The 18,171-nt window shown below is 34.9% G+C and overlaps 1 protein-coding gene across 5 annotated transcripts in view; it reads left to right on the top strand.

Moving 5' to 3' along the window:
- Positions 1 to 18,171, top strand: part of RAD54L2 (RAD54 like 2) — a 193,061-nt gene that overhangs the window by 123,635 nt on the left and 51,255 nt on the right. Inside the window, exon 1 of one of the 5 annotated variants that reach the window (XM_074283367.1) lies at positions 7,267 to 7,421. The exons of the other annotated variants lie outside the window; for them this stretch is intronic. Coding sequence (XP_074139468.1) covers positions 7,388 to 7,421 — 34 coding nt within the window. The 5' untranslated portion in view covers positions 7,267 to 7,387. Of the gene's footprint in view, positions 1 to 7,266; positions 7,422 to 18,171 lie in introns of those variants that run through there. 5 annotated transcript variants of the gene reach the window in all.

An 18,171-nucleotide genomic window follows, 5' to 3' on the forward strand; every position in this document is an offset into this window, starting at 1 on the left:
ACTGAATGTTCTTATGCTATTAAAAATGATGTGAGTGATGAATACAGAAATACATGTAGAGTGAAGTAAGCAGAGCTAAGAAAACAATATACAAGTAATCACTAGAATAGAAATGGAAAAAATGACATTCCAAAAACCTAGAAGTGAATATAACAATATTATAAAGATCAAGTGGATCCCACTTAATCTTTATAATTTTATTTTATTCACTTTTGGGTTTGACTGAAGAGAGAGTAGAAGACATATCCAACCAATCTCATTACGGAGGTGGGAGGAAGATCCATAAATGTTCAACATTGCACATGTCTATATTTTTTCAATATTTTGCTGCAATGTTTTTTCTTCTCTTAAAAAAATACTATCATGAGATAGTTCTTGGGGAATGGGATGATGAACAATATGTGAGATACTAGTGTAATAGATAGTATATTGTGATATAAAAACTGAAAATATCAATAAAAACTTATTAAAAACAAAACCCAGGGATTTGTGGATGTATCTAAAAATCTCATTTAATGTTTAACAATTTAATATTTTTTCCTTGTTAACCTTCCACATCCCAATGATTCTGAACCCTGAATCTTACCCTTTGGATCATCATTCAAACTCCATTTCCCTCTACCTGATCCCTTTTTCCCATTCCCCTTTACCTACACCATCCCCAACTTCCCATCCCAAAGCTACCCATTCTTAACATTGTGCTCTCAAATGCTTACTTCTTTGGCAACAGATTTATTTTTATCTTAAATCTTTTCCTCCCTCCTAATTACACAGTTTCCCTGGGCATCCTTTCCAGTACATACTACACTTTCATTTGCTCCACACCACTTACTGATAGAGGAGTGAGAGTTGGAATACTCCTTGTTCCCCATTATAATTTCCTACTATCTTATTACTCAGTTCTCTCTCCTACTTGGAAATTTGCTCAATTCATGTCTTTCACCCAATCAAAATTCTATATCTATTGTCTACCAGACAACTGTTTCATCCCCTTCTTTACTCAGTGAGTTCACTTCCTGACTCAGTCATTCTTTCCTCCTCAAATCCTTCCCTCTAATTTCAACACATATATTGATTCTCCCTCAGATGCCTTAAGTTCCTAGTCCTTTCCCTTACTTATTTCCCTTGACTCATTTCTTCACCATTCCTTAACTACACACAAAGATGTTCATACCTTTGATCTTGCCATCATCCATAAATGTCCTACTTTGATGTTCACTGACATCTCCTTTTCAGATCATAATTTTTTGTCATTCAACTTCTGTTTCTGTTTTACCACAACAAAACCTGTTCTTCATCCGTACTGTAACTTCTGATCCCTCAGAACTTCATTCTCTGTTTGGCAATTGTCAATGTTGTAAAATTACCCATGCATATATCTGGTAAATAAAAACTATTAAAACATTTTTTTAAAAAGTTAAAATTTAAAAAAAAAAAAAAAAAAAGAACTTCATTCTCTTCCAAGCCATCATTCCTGCACTAGCTACCTACTCTTCTTTTTCCATATTTACTCCTAAATGAACCAGTTCAATTCTACAATGTCCACTTTCCTTGAGTCTGTTACTCCCTTATCATGTCCTTAAGGGTTCCCTGCCAAGTTTCATCTTTAAACCACTTTTACTATCTCATACCTATACATGTGCTGCTTAATGTAGGTTGAAGAAAATCTTGCAACTCTGTTAACTTAGGTACACTACAGATTTATATTACATAATTTGAAGTAATGCTTACCCCATTAGACAATCCTTAAGGTTCCCTCATTGACACACTATTCCTCTCACCAGAGCAATTCTTCAAAACTTTTTTGTCCCTCCTCAAATTTCCTGTCATTTCCCCTCTTCCTCACTTTCCCAGCTGAGAACTTTGCTTCATATTTTACTGAAAAAAAAATTGAAGCCATCCACAAAATGCTCCCTTTCCCCCTTTCTCATTTCACATCACCCAGATGCCTTCTACCACTATCTCTTCATTCATCTCACATCTCACATGAAGAAATGATCTTTCTTATCGAGGCTAGTCCCTTTTTATTCACAAATGATTCCATTCCATCCTGTCTTCTCCAAGAGTTTTTCTCCTCTGTCACACCCCTATCCACTGACTACTTCTCCATTGCCTGCAAATATGTGCATATCTCCTTCATCCTCAATATCCTCTCCATCCATTCATCCCTGCTAGTTATTTTCCTAGATCTCTTTTTGCCTAAGTTTCTTGAGAAGGCCATCTATCTATATTCATTGCCTTCACTTTTTTTTCTTTTACTTTCTTCTTAATTCTATGCAGTTTGATTTCTAACTTTATGCTTTCAACAATATTGATCATTTTTTCTTTTTAATACTCCTTTTTTTTCCTGTGGGTTTTTATGACTTGACTTTCTAGATCACTCTTTCTCAATCTCCTTTAATGGATATTTATCCACTCATTCAGCAGCTCACTGTAGTAGGTGTCTTACAGGATTCTGTCTTGAATCCTCTTCCTCTATATTATTTCACTTGGTGATCTGTTTAGCTCTCATAGATTGAAAGATTATCTCTATGTTATTGATGACTTGCAGGCTCTCTAAGCTCCAGTTGCCTAGTAGACATCTTGAATGGGATGTCCTTTGTACATCTTAACCTCAATATGTCTAAAACCAGATTCATTACCCACCCTCATCCCTGTTTCTAAGCTTTCTACTAAGCATTCTAAGGATGACACCACTATCCTCCAGACTCAGAACCTAGGTATCACCCTCAACTCCTCAGATTTTCACCCCTTATATCAAATCTGTGTTGAAATTATATCTTGTTATGTTGCCCACCCTCTCCCTTGTGTCCCATCCCACTGGTAATAAGTAGGTATATAAGTAGCAAGTACAAGATAGCAAGAAATAGGAAATTGGAACCAAGGATTGTAAAGGGAAACATAGTACCCAGTTGCCCAAAACTATCTCCTAAATTAATTACAGCCATTTCCAAAAACTATGTATTAAATTAGGAGAAGCTAGCTAGACTCCAGTAGAGTGGCCCTTCTGTTCCAGTAATGGCTCCTCAGGTTCAGATAGGCACAATAAAGCTAGAGAAAAGTGGCAGCACTGATAACTTCTAGAAGATATTAATATTAATGAGCAAACTTCAAGGTGCTGAAGAGTGAAGAGCTGGGTCTTCTGGCACCCCTGGAACTCTATAAGAATTAGACTTCCAAACCCTGAGTTGAGTACTATTCTATCTGCCACAGGTCCATGCAGCCCAAGTTCTCCGAACTCTGCTGACAGTGACAGTGAGCTCTTCTCCCTTCTCTGTCTTTTCTTGGAGCCATCTGCCTCTGTCTCCCACCCCATTCTCTGCACTCTCTGCCTCTGTACTCTCTATGCCTTATTAAAGTGTGATTGGTACATTACTACCTGATTGCTGCCAGCATGATCTTTCCTGATGGGGATCCAAAGAATTGAGCTTGTTCTTGACCCAAACAGGGACCTTTTTGTGGCCCCTTTCCTAAGCTGTAAACTGGGGCACCCTGGCTGGGACTACTTGTTTCGAGCTGCATCCCTCCATGGATCATAAGGCACCACAGATCCACTGGGAGAATACAAGAGCTACAAGGAGCTCTGTATCCCCCTTTCTCCAGAGGGGCTTTCCCTAATGGCGGGGGTCATAATAGAACATAATATGTTGCTCAAGACCTATTGATTTTATTTCTCCAACATCTCTTGAATATGCCCCTTTCTTTCCTCTGACACTATTACCACCTGGTACAGGCCAGGTTCATCTGTGAACAGTTCAGTATCTTGTTGATCTGCTTGAATTATGTCTGTCCCTTTAATGCTTCCTTCATTCAGCTACCAAAGCAGTTTTCCTAAAATTAATCACTGGCCATGTCACTTCCCCTACTCAACAAATTCCAGTGGCTCCTTATCCAGGATCAATTGTCAAAGCCTCTATTTGGCATTCATACCACCCCCACCCCTGCCCCGACTTTCCAGTCTTCTACATTACACCCCAATATATAATCTGCAACCCAGATGGCCTTCCTGCAGTTCTTCAAACTAGACACTTCATCTGACTGCAGGCATTTCCAGGGACATGGCCGCAATGCTTTGCCTCAGGCTTCCTGGCTTCCTTCAAGTCCCAGCTATAATTCTACCTTTTACAAGAAGTTCTTCCTGGTCTCCCTCAGTGTTAGTGTCAATACTCTGAGATTATTTACAATTCATCCTGTATATCTTGTATATAAATATTTGTTTATAGGTTATTTCCCTTATTAAATTGTGAACTCCTTGAGCACAGAAACTGTTTTTGTCCTTAGGACTTAACACAATGCTTGGCACAATGTAAGTACCTAATATATATATATATATATATATATATATATATATATATATATATATATATATATATATATATTTGTTGACTTTGACTTGACTAGTCAACTAGGATTTTAGCTGGAGAGAATGTGCACAACGGAGGGAAAATGCACAGTAATGTCTGAGGTAGATAGTAAGTGCTATTGAGAGATTTTTTAATGTTGAGGTAAATTTGAGAGTTTTTGTGGGCTTCAGGGAAGGAAACAGTAAATACAAAGAGAATGGAATAAGGTAAGAATAAGAAGTATAGGAAGAATGAAGATTTTTTTTTTGGGGGGGGAAAGTTACTGTGAAGGTCTTCTAGCAATTATCTTTGGATTACAAGTTAGTTAAAAGCCAAAAACCCTGCTCAGCATCAACTTATAAATGAACATCAGGTTCCAAAAGGGAGAGGGTAAGAATCAGGCAAGAAGAAGGTAAAAGAAAGGGGTTGGGAGGGGAATGTACAGGAACTTTTGGAGCACAGGGCTAGTCAGTCAACAGACATTTATAAGTGTCTGCTGTCAGGCAAGCACTGTACTAAATGCTGAGGATAAAAAGAAAGCCAAAAAATAGTGCCTGCTCTCAAGGATTTCTCAGTCTAATGGTGATGACCCTGTGCAAGCAATTCTGTACTGACAGCCTGCATACAATTTAAAATTGAAGATAGTCACTTGCATTAAGGGATTAGGGAAAAGCTTTTTGTAAATGATAGAATTTTGGCTAAGACATGAAGTAAGCCAAGGAAATCTTGAGATAAATGAAGGAGAGAATTTAAGGCATAAGAGTAACCAGTCAAAATGCAGAGATTTGTGGGAGGAATAGCAAGGAAGTTAGTGTTATTGGAACACAGTGTTGGGGGGAGGGGGCAGATGGAATGTAAAGACTGATAAGAAGGGAACTAAGTTATGAAGGGATTTAAATTCCAAAACAAAATATTTTGTATTTGAATCTATAGAGATAATAGAGGCATATTTGAGCTTTATAGTTGATATTGGGTCAAATAAAAGGATTATATGTGATCCAATAATGGATTGATCTTGGAAATTTTGGTTTGGAGGAAAAAGTAATGAGTTCCATTAATGGATGTGTTAAGTTTGAGGTGTCCTAAGGACATCTAGTTTTCAGTGTCCACTAGACATTTGATTTAGTGATTCATAAGCCTGGAGCCCAAGAGAGAAACTAGGGAAAGATACTGGTCATCTATAGCCAGAGGACAATTAGGAGAGTGATGTAGTAGGTTAGAACTGAGTTGTGAAGGACTTTAGATGCCAAGCAGAAGAATTTGTATTTGATTCTGGAAAGTTTATTGAGCAGAGGAATGATATAGTCAGACTTGTGCCTTAGGAATATCAATTTGACAACTGAGTGAAGGATGAATTAGAAAAGGAAATGAACTTGATATTAGACTATTTCAGTAGTTGAGTTGTTGATTGAAGAGGGGTTGAACTAGAATACTAGCCATATTGATTTGAGAGAAAAAAATAAACTAGAGAGCATCCCAGAGCAAAATTCATACTATGAAGATACCTTGAGGACAATTACTTTAGCCTGGAGGAAAGCTTGAGGATAATAATCTTCAACTAATTGAGTATCTATCCCATGGAATAAAGGTCAAGACTTGTTCTACTTGGTCAGAGGAAGCTATGGGTTTATTTTGTAAGGCACATTTAGATTTGAAATAAGAAAAAACTTCATTTCCTAATGACTTCCTAACAGTTGCAAAAGTGGAGTGAACTGCTAGGAAAAGAGTGAGCTTCCTTTCATGCTGATTGTTTTTCAGCAAATTGATTGGATTTGGTGTAAAAGGGATTTTTTTTTCCCCAGAATGAATTGGGGTCAAATGACTTGCCCAGGGTCACACACCTAGAAAGTGTTAAGTGTCTGAGACTACATTTGAACTTAATTCCTCCCGATTTCAAGACTGGTTCTCTAATCATTACTTATCTAGCTGCCCTGTGTAGAAGGGATTCTTACTAGAGTATGGATTGGGTTCTGTAGGTCTCTTCCATCTATCTTTGAGATTTGGTGATTTTTCTGTTTATTCACATAATATTTCTTTCCTCTGTAGCAGAACAGATAGGAACACTTTATAGAATTATCATTTCAGATTATATATAAGGGAAATAATAATTTTCAACTTTTTTGCTCTCACACTTTTCTCCATTGGTATAATGATAGCCCCATTTTCTTCTTGTAGCTTCCCTTGCACAGGTCAAAGTAGAGTTTGAATAGTGATCTGAGGATTTGTGTTATATTCTAGGTCTTTGCCACCAGGTGAAGTAGATTGCAGCCTGGGTAAAATGGGATCTGATCTGAATGCCAGTGTCCAACTTTAATTTAAGCTTGAGGGGAAAAAAGAGATATGACTGCTCTTTCCCCATTATACACATTCTCATTACTTTGCCTTTTAAATTAATCCCTTCTATTGGGGTGGACCTAGTCATCTTCCAGCTTATGGATCATTAACTAACATAAACCGGGCTGCTTTGGTAGCTGGTGATTGGTTTCCCCAACTACCTTAGGCTGTGTTGCTGATTTGAGCTTATAAGCAGGGCAGGGAAAGAGAGATCAGGTTGACACTATTATTTGTAAGGCCTCCAGCTGAGCACCACGCAGATGCATTTAACTAGTTACATAAGAGTGATCCTGCTCAGACAGCATGGAGTGAGTTTTGGTACAGCTTTATTCCTTTCTGTATTGAACACCAGGTGGGGAAAGTACAATTTCAGATGACATTTCTGAACATTTCCAGGAATATTCAGCAGTTGGATTTAGTTCCAGTTTGTTTTTTTCTCCTCTTCTTCCTCCTACTGGACAACTATAGAGGGAAATTACCAAGAAATTATTGCCTTTCCTCCCTTCTTGCCTACAATGAGATGATCCCAATATTTAGCTTTGCTTACAGAGTTAACAAGATCTTGACTCTTAAGTCTGGAGATAATTCCTAAAGGACTGCTGATTTGGGAAGAGGTGTGGAGTTTATTACCACTTTAACCCTTTCTGTGAGAGCATTGGCAGTTTCTTCTCTGTCTCAGAATCAGCTTCAGTCAACTAAGTGCCTGCAGTATGCTACTTTTGGATGAGTTGCAGAAGTTTCCAGGTAGGATTTAGCTTTCTTGGATTTTAACGTGTGGTGTTTTAAATTGGGAGAGAATGAAAATGGGAGCAATGCTGTTTAGACGAGTGAGAATGGTACCTGACTTAGCAGTCATTTTCAGAAGTTTGGAAATAATATAGTAGTCTGCAAATTAATTTGGACAGAGTAAAATAATTAAAGGTATTTACTTCAACAATAAGCTTTACAACTTTTATATCTTAAAAAAACTTAATATTCAGTATGTCCTGCTTTTCGCAACAATTACCTATTTTACACAATTTTGCTTTGAGTTCACATATTTTATCGTTCTTTGATTTATTATGAAACCAGTTTTATCCTATTATACATTTTAATAATTTGTTATCTTTTGTTATATCACCTGAATTTTCTTTTACCACTTCTTTCCTCTCTCAAAGAACTATCACATTGGACATTATTGGGCATGCCTTTAACAAAACAGTCTGTTTAAAAAAAATTAGCTTTGATTATTGCCCATAGAATTTTAATGGGATTTAAATCATGAAAATTTCCCATTGAAGCAGTGAAGTGTTTTTGTTTTTTTAATGGATAAATTCCCTAACCTTTTGTAAAATATTACATGATGCAAGGCTACATTGTAGTATTCTGTCTCTGGGTGCTTTTCTATTCCTTCAATAGAGCAAGAATTCCAGGCTCACTATAAATAAAAGTACCCAGACATTTTTGTGGGTGAATGTTGTACAATCTGGTGAAGATGTTTCGATTGTATAGGTTTATCTGGACTTCCAACAAAAGTTTTGGTATAAACTTACATGAAAAAGTGAGTTTTACTGGTAAAAATTACAGCACTTTAATTTTTCTGTCGTCTTCCCTATGATAATTTTTTCTTTCATAACAAACAGTAATCAGTGGGTTAGTTTTTTTGTTTTTGTTTTTGTTTTATTAATCTCGCTATTCTTCTAGCTTCAAGAAGCCTATACTACATTATAGAAGAATGAATAATAACCTTTTCAACTTCCATGTCTGTCCAAAGATTTTTGCTTGTTTTCTGAGGATTAACTAGACTATTTCATAGCAGTAGTTTCTCAGGTTTTGGTGTGGTAGTATTTTCTTTAAAAAAAAAAAAAATTATCTACCTCACCTTCTTTTACATTTCAGTGAAACCAGTAGTTTTAACTGTGCCTTTGAATGTTCCTTGAAATGAAACAGTTTCTTTACTGCAATATCTCTAATGATCCTTGAAATGTGTTTTTTTAAGAGCTACAAATTTTGCACATTTCATTGGAGTAATATTCCTTTTTAAAGAACTGTACAATTGAAAACACAACAAAAGAGAGGAAACACTTGTGTATGCCATGAAATCCAGCACTTATTTGACAGGGAACTCAAGTTGGGAAAGGTAAACCAGCTCAATCCACTTTCTTCTCATTAGGGTCAGGTGGTGTTAACAGTCTAGTGAGTGAGCATATATGTATAACTGTTACTGTCCCTAAAGTGAAACCAACACCAAAATTACTGCTTGTTTAAAATAAATCTCATTTCATGGTATAGAATCCAGTGGATTCTTTCGCATTAGTTGTGTAATTCTAGAGCCTGGTGTCATCTGAGCTTCTAGTTGTTTTTCAGTGAGAGGACAAGCAAGAAATGGTTTGATATGATTTTCATTGTTACCTTTTGGATTTGAGACTTGATTTCTGTTTGTACCTTGGCAAAAAGGGATTCTGAGATCCTGTTACCTTAACTTAGAAAGCCAGGCAGTAACTCAAGAAGTTCCCCCAAATATAAGATCCCTCAAAACACCAGCCTGAATAATTATACACCCTTCTCCTTCTCTATCTTCTACCTTTATCTCAGGAATTCTGATTCTTTCCTAGTTTGTCATAAAATGTCACTCACTAGTCCTCTTAGAAACAAACATTACCACCCTCAGAATGCAGAACAAAACTAATGCCATAAGTATGATGGTAGTTATCATTATATATCATCTTGAACTTTTTGCAGGTTTTTGGTATGCCCTACTTATCAATCCACATAGCTTTGATGCCTGCCCATTTTTCTGTAAAGGTGATATTTGGAAGACATCAGAAATTCTGTCTTGCATCCATTTTCTTGATCTTGTGCATTAGTGACCACAATAAGCAAATGAGACATAGCATGGTAGAATAAATAGAATTCTGAATTTGTAATCAGGAGCCAAAGTTTGGATTTTTCTCAGGCCCTAATTCTCTGTATAACAGGCACTCAGCATTTCATCTCAAATAGGGAGATAATAGTTATTTAACATCTTTCACAGTACTGTTGGAAAAGTGCTTTGTTCAAAGTAAATCTCATCCCATGGTGTATTTTTAATAATATTTGATTAATATGCTATAAAAAGATTGAGTTCTCATTATTTTTAGGTTAAAGGTGAGAGGGTAAAGAAAAACGTAGAGGGAAAGAATTGGCTTGTCATGCATAAATAGGGGAAGATCTAATTAGGGAAAAAAATCCTATTTCTATTTAATACTTAGTAATCTTAGTAATACTTTCACATTTTTTTTATTTTATAAGTTTATAAGTTTATAAAATAAAACATATGGCAAGCAAGACAAAGATAATCATCTCTCAAATAGTATTCCCATTTTGCAGGCCTAGAGAGGGGAATTTACTTTTCACTCTTGCAAAATCTTGTGTTCCAAACTTTTCTCCCTCCCTTTCCCTCTTCCCTAGATAGCAAGTGATCCAATATATGTTAAACATGTGTAATTCTTCTATATGTATTTCCATATTTATCATGCTGCACAAGAAGAATCAGATCAAAAGGGGGGGAAAAAGGAAAAAACAAAAAAGGTGAAAATACTATGTTGTATCCACATTCAGTCCCTATAGTCCACTCTCTGGATACAGATGGCTCTCTGAAAGTCTACTGGAATTGGCCTGAATCACTTCATTGTTGAAAAGAGCCAACTCTATCGGAGTTGATTGCCACATAATCTTCTTGTTGCTGTGTAAAATGTTCTCCTAGTTCTGCTAATTTCACTTAGCATCAGTTCATGTAAGTCTCTCTAGGCCTCTCTGAAATCATGATGGATGACTTTTTTGCATTAAGTGATTCTAATACAAATAATTCTAAAGAAATTGAGGATGGAAAAAAAAAGAAGCTAATTTTCAGTTTTCTTATATAAGTCTAAAGTGGAAAAATGCTTTTAATAATTGAATTATTAGATGTATTTTACATCATATGTAACTTCATTTCATTTGGATGAATGTGAGTTACAAAATGAAATTTTAGTTCCTGTTTTACCAGACTGGTCAGCATACCACTGTATGGTAAGCACTCCCCTCAGTGGCTCCTAATTTGACCATTTTATTCTATCTTGATATTTTTGTATATTAAATTTTTTTAAACCCTACACATTATACACACACACACACACACACACACACACACACACACACACACACACACACAATATCCAAAGTGAGTAAGGCCAGTAAACTCAGATGACAGCAGTTCTCTTAGGAGGGCTCAAGGGCTACAGAAGAAAGCAGTCACACTTGGAGTCACAGGACCAGCCTGGCTCTGCTACTTCTTATCAGTATAGGCTTTATCAAGTCACTTTTCATCACTTTTTTATGGCTTAGTGTCTCCATCTTTAAAATGAGAAGATTAGATGATCTTTAAGTACCTTCTGGGTCTAAATTCAGTGATTTTAATTCCTAATTGACTACTTGACTCTCCATTTTATCATCTGTAAATTGAGAGATTGAATCTTTAACGGTGCTTCCAACTCTTGAGTTTTTTATTCTGAAGCTTTTATGGCATCTCCATGGAGTTAATAAGGAACTTCTTCAAGTTGCTTTCAGGTTATGTCAGTGATATGACAAGAGGAAGTTGAGAAGAGAATAGATTGCAATTGTTTGAAATTCTTGCTTCCCTCTGCTTACATGTCCTTTTCATGATAAAGTCTTCTTATACTTTTAGTTTTGTTTGAATTTTGAAATTCATTTATTCACCATTTATTAAGCTTACTCTTTGTGGTGTAATCTGCTGGGCTTTGGGGAAAGGTTATAAGATTTAAATCCTTTTCCTTATGGAGCATATTGTTCATCCAAAGGAAATTAAATTAGGGATAATTTTCTTAAAAAGGATGAATTACCCAGTCAATAGAGCCAGTGGTGTGAAGAGTTATTTGGGGATAAAGGAGGTGAAGTGAAGTATGCTATAGACTTCAGATTGAAACTGGAATTCATCTAGAGAACCCTTGGTTAATTTTGGGATGATGAAGAGAGGGACCTATATAGATAGATTTCTAACCTCTAAATTTGCCTTTAGGATTAGATTATTTCTAATCTCTCAGGCTTATTTTAGCCCTAACATTCTAGAATTAGCCAACACCACAACAGTGATGATGATGGTAATAGCCATTTAATATGTCTATAATGTTTTTTAAGATTTACTAAGCATATTTCTCACATCAAACCTATGAAGTAGGTAATATTAGGTAATATTTTCCTCATCAGACCAGGAAAACACAGACTCAAGGAAATTAATTTGTCCAAGGCCATCATCTAATTAGTATCAGAAATTGAACTCAAATTTAGATCTGATGACTCTACATCCAGTATTCTTTCAATACCATCAGGTTTATTTTTCTTCCATCTATTTATATGCTTGTTTTCATTCACATTTAATTCCCTCAGATTTTATTGATATTTTAGTAATTATCACCCCTGAAATACTTTCAGTTTATCGACTTGTAGAAATTATGGTAAGGTATCCTATATAGCATTGCTATTTGATTAGAAGTGAGTGGAAGATAAGCTATATTTTTTTCCATGATGAAAAAGGCCTTTCATTGTATTGCTGAAAATTGAATTGGTCCCCTTTGCTTTTAGATCATGTTACAAAGTCGTTTACAATTTACTATTTCCCTTTGATATTCCTGCTTTGTAGGTTTCTCCTTTCCAGTGAGGATCTATAATTGGAATTTTTTATTTCTCCAAATAGATCATTATATGTTTTTGAAGCAGAGCATTCTTTAGTTGGGCTTTTGTTGGTTTCTTTTCCTCCCTTCCTTCCTTCCTTCCTTCCTTTTTTTTTTTTTTTTTTTTTTGGCTAATTTTCAAGCCCTTCAGACTTGTTGGTATTTTCTGAAACTTGAAATGCTGATTACATCAAGAAAAATCCCGTTTGCTGTTTTCTGAATAAACTGTGGTAGATGATTAATAAATGTTCATCAAAAACCATTTATTAAGTGCCCACTTTGTCAGAATTTTGGAAATTTAAAGATAGATAAAATTGAAGCATTCCCTTTCTTAGCCAGGCTTTAATACTATCATTTTATATTATTCCTCATCCCTTTGGTCCTGCCTTAGATATCCTATCATTGCCTTATGGTCTTTTGACAATATAGATTTGCCTCTGCCTTCTTGTATTTGTTTATGTTTTTAACACAAACCTATTTAAACCATTGTTGAAAGTTTTGATAGACATCTCAGATAATACATTACTGGATTTCTGAAGGATCTAAGTTTGGCAGCTATCAAAGGCAAACTGTTAATATGAAGTGTCTTTTACTTAAATCCTCAGTTTTGAATATCTTATCTATCTTCAGCTTTCATTTATTTAAAAAAAAAAAAGTTGAAACCTTTTATTATGATAAAACTTTAACTTTCTAATATAACTATCTCAGCAATAACAAAAAATGTAAGCAAAACTAACCAAAAAAGGTTCATTACATCAACATTCCTCTCCTGTTTATTGAAAATAAGAGTGTATTTCATCATCAGTTTTCTGTAACTAAGATTAGTCATTGCAATAATTTATCTCAACTTGCCTGCCTTTTAGTATTTTTTTTTTTTTTACATTATTATAGTCATCATGTATTTCATTATCCTGGTTCTTACTTGTGTAACTTATAATAAATGTTATAAACAAGATAATATTCTATCACACTCATATTATAATTCTCCCCTTATTGATAGCCATGCACTTAATTTTTAAAGTGTTTTTTTTTTTTTTTTTTTTTTTTGGCCATCATGAAAAAGGACTACTATAAATAGGCATTTAGGTATCCATGAAACCTTTCTATCTTCAACTTTTTTGGAATATATATTGAGTATTAAGATTTCCAAGTAAAAATTTAGTGACTTACATAATGCCAAATTGTTTTTCAGAGCAATTGGGCTATTTTATTGCTTAACCAACAGCATCTTAGTGTGTCCTGAGTACCTTTGCTCCAACTTTTCTTAAGTTTCTGATATTTTTAGGAATATAGAATATTATACAAGAATTGTGACCAAGTTAGTCCTAGATAATTTTAATGTTAGATAAAACATCACCTTTTCTTGTATTTAATGTGTCAGATATTTCCATCATTTAAAATTTTTTTTCTTTCCCTCTGTGAATTACTTTCATTTCTTACTTCTGAGAAACCTTTTCTTTCTTAGTCACTTAAAAAAAAAAAAAAACTTTCTTATAGGCATTGCTTTATGGAAACAAATGGGATAATATATGATATATACTCTGAAAACCTTAAACTATTGAGTTGCTTCTACTATTGCTATTATTAGCAGAAGTCATTTAGTGGATAATATGATTTAGAATTGGAAGAAGCCTTAGAGATAATTAATTCTAACCTCTCTCCTTTTATAGATGAAGAGCAGCCCAAAAAGAGAAAGTGACTTGTTGGGGTTATAGAAGTAATAAATAACAGAGCAAGAATTCATATCCTAGTTTGGCTCCAAATATAATACTCTCTCCTAGTGAGTTTGTTCTTTCATTCTTTGGATTTAATTGATACCAGCCCTAGTCACCTTTAAATGCTTAATGATAACTAGTTTGTTTCTTTTTTATAATTACATGTTTGATTCTAAAGGAGTTGTTAGCTTGTATAGCTGTCATTGTGAAGGGAATACATTTGGCCAGTCCTTCATTTGCAGTCGTCATATTCTCTGGTACTTAGGAAGAATAAGGGGGCAGATGTTGTTGGTAGTGTAGTTCATAAAATCATGGGTTGTTTTTTTTTAAGAGCTGGAAATGATTTGAGGTCATCTAATCTAACTCCCTCCCCCTTTCAAAGGAGGAAAGTAAGAAGTGAAGTGATTTGCCAAAGGTCATTAATCTATGCATAGCTGAAACTAGAATGAATGTATCCTGACTCTTCTAAGGATTTTTTTTTTATGCTACACAACATGTATTTGTCCCATTTGTGATGGGAAAAATAAAGATAGATTATGGTTTAAAAAATCCATTGGGAAACTATATGAAATGATCTGTTCTACTCTAAAATTTCACAGAGGTAGCCAGAAACCTATAGGTGATAGGAAAGGGAACCCACCAGAAAGGACAAGAGTCTTCCAAATTAAAACCATTTCTAGTCTTATGAAAAGGTGCTCTAAATCACTATTGATCAAGGAATGCAAGTTAAGACAACTCTGAGGTATGACTACACACCTGTCAGATTGGCTAAGATGACAGGAAAAGATAATGACCAATGTGGGAAACTGGGACACTGATGCATTGTTGGTGGAACTGTGAATGGATCCAACCATTCTGGAGAGCAATTTGGAACTATGCTCAAAAAATTATCAGATTGTGCATACCCTTTGATCCAGTTTTGTCCCTATTGGATCTGTATCCCAAAGAGATCATAAAAAAGGGAAAAGATCCCATATATGCAAAAATGTTTGTGGCAGCCCTTTTCATAGTGGCAAAAAACTGGAAACTGAATGGATGCCCATCAATTGTAGAAGAGCTGAATAAATTGTGGTATATGAATGTTATGGAATATTATTGTTCTGTAAGAAATGAACAACAGGATGATTTCAGAAAGGCTTGGAGAGACTGACATGAACTGATGCTGAGTGAAATGAGCAGATCTAGGAGATCATTCTACATTTCAACAACAATACTATATGAGGATCAAATCTGATACACATCTCTTCTAAAATGAGATGATCCAGGCCAGTTCCAATGATCTCATGGTGATGAGAGCCATCTACACCTAGAGAGAAGATTGTAGGAACTGAATGTGGATCACAAAATAGCATTTTCACTTTTGTTGTTGTTTGCTTGAATTTTATTTTCTTTCTCATTTCTTTTTCCTTTTTGATCTGATTTTTCATGTGCAGCAAGTAAAAATATGTAAGCATATATTGGATATTTTTACCATGTTTAACATTGGATTACTTGACATCTGGGGGGAGGGATTGGAACACAAGGTTTTGCAAGGGACACTGTTAAAAAAAAAAAAAAGTATCCTTGTATGTTTTGAAAATAAAAAGCTTCAATTAAAAAAAAAAAAAAAGACAAGAGCCTTCCATGAGACCAGAGATGAACCAAATTCACTTATAACCAGCGGGGCTTCATTCAAATTTGGAAGCAAATGTAACAGATGGGAGTTCCTCAGAATTCCTTAGGATGGTCAGAAACTCAGAGCAGCAAGCTTAGAGAAATGACCATGAGCAGAAGCAATCTAGGCAGTTGCAGCATTGCTCAGACCAGGGATTCCCAGAGTATCTAGCATTCTGAACCATAGACATCCAGAGAGATGTCTCCTTGGAAAGAGTACATTCAGGTATCTATGGACCCAGTCTGAGACAAAGCAGTGCTGACCTTTTTCCCTAGGAGAGCAGCAGGAAGCATAACTTGGCCTGAAACAAATTCCCAATTAAAGAAAGTGAGTAAACTGGAGAGGAGTAAACACAAGATGATTCAGACTGATATAAAGAATAATCAAGAGATCCAAAGATACAAAAATACAACCTTGTAGGAAGAGAGTAACTGGATTAAAATGGCAAGCAGAGACCCAAGAGGGAAAAAAATGGATTTTCTATCAGAACTATATGAATATCTGAAAAGTAAGAAAGAAAAGGAAAAGGATGGGGAGAAAAGTTCTGGAGGGAAAAATTGAAACTAAAATAAAGAGCTTAGAACATAAAGTAATAAATCTTACTAAGTAATAGATTCCTGAAAATCAAATTAGACTAGATAGCAAATAATTGGCTTTGTGAGAAAGCAAGAAATAAGTAAAACAAAATAACTAGTGAAAAGAATCCACTTATTACCACCTAAAAGAATAAGTTCCAGTTATGTCATAGCCATATCCAGAGCTTGAAAATCAAAGAAACAGTACCTCAAGAAGCCAAATAGAAATTCAAGTACTAAGAAACTATGCAAAATCAGGTAGCTTCTACTTTGAATGAGAGGTTATTTTGGAATATATAATTCTTCAAAACAAAAAATGTAGACTTATAACCAAAAATAACTTGCCCTGAAAAGTTGAGTATAATCTTCACAACTAGAAAAAAATATATCTTTATTAGAATAGAGTACTTTCTAAAATTCCTTGTGAGAGGTTAGACTTTTCAAACTTTTGAAATGCAAACATCAGTCTAGAGAAATCTAGAAAAGTCAAAGTTATTTGAGCAATTAGAAGGGATTATATGATGATGAGAGGCTAATGTTCTAATGGGGGAGAAGGAATAATTATTCCTTTCAGACTTCTCTCAATATTCTAGAAGAGAGTTAATTAAAAAACAAAACAGTGAATTGGGGTTAGATTGGTTCTTTCCTATGGGTTTTAAGAGATAAAGGTGTGGGGGGGGGCTAAGAGGGAAGTAAATACTGGTAAGTTCTAAGAAGGTACCCATCATTGTATATCTGAACAAATATGGTATATGAATGTAATAGAATGTCATTGTTTTATAAGAAATGGTGAAAGAGCTGATCTCAGTCCTGGAAAATATGAATTGATACAGAATGAAGTAAGCAGAACCTTAGCAAATTTATATGACATCATTTTTAAAAAAATGTTTTTAAAGACTTAACTTTAGTCAAAAAAATGACCAAGCAGAATAATTGACCATGCCTCCACAAGACCTGTGATAAAATATGTTGCTCGCCTCCTGACAGAGAGGTGATAGATCTGCAGAAAGAGGCATTTTCATATATAGCCAGTATATGAATTTGTTTTCCTTAATCATGCTTATTGGTTTTTTTTTGTTTGTTTGTTTGTTTTTTTCTCCTTTCAATTTGGAGAGAGAAAAAGCAGCTCTGGAGATAGGGTCGTGTTTCCCCCCACCCCCACCCCCGCCAAAAAAAAAAAAAAAAAAAGAAGAGGAGGAGGAGGTTTTAAGAAAAAATGCACAGATGAGAACAAAAGGAAACACAACCAAGCAGGATAGTTTTGAAAATAACAGGTTGAATTTATTATGTGCTTTAAAATTTTTAAAAAGAAGTATAGAATAGAAATCCACAGTGTCATACAGTCATCTTTTTGTGTTCTATATTTTACACATAAATGCACTTTTGTGTGTTTTCAAATAAAGAAAAAAATTTAAGCCAAAAAGGTATTTTAAAAATAAAAAAATGTATAAGCACTAGTGATATTTGTATCTTGTAATTAAAATAAATGGCCTGGAGTTCCCTTTCTGTGATAATAGACAACAGTTTGCCTCTTGGAGTTTGAGGTGTTAGTGTTCATAAGTGCATTCCTGCAGAGGCTTATGTAAGTGCTCTTTAAAGTGTTTATGTAACATGGGTCTCATTAGTCACTAACATGTGTAGCAGTGGGGCCTGGATAGAGAAAGCACATGAGTATTTGGGACCAAAAAAAAAATACTGTTTTGTCTAATCCAGACTTGAAAGAAATATGGTCAGTTATAACTAACCATGGGTGCTTTCATTTTTTTTTCCTTGATGAAATCTTCCCCCTCCCCCCCCATCTCTTTATACTTTATTCTTGCCATTTAAAGGGAAGATTTTATTTTCTCTTCTGGGCATTATATG

This window comes from Sminthopsis crassicaudata, chromosome 1 (genome assembly GCF_048593235.1).
Source record: "Sminthopsis crassicaudata isolate SCR6 chromosome 1, ASM4859323v1, whole genome shotgun sequence".
Lineage (NCBI taxonomy): Eukaryota > Metazoa > Chordata > Mammalia > Dasyuromorphia > Dasyuridae > Sminthopsis > Sminthopsis crassicaudata.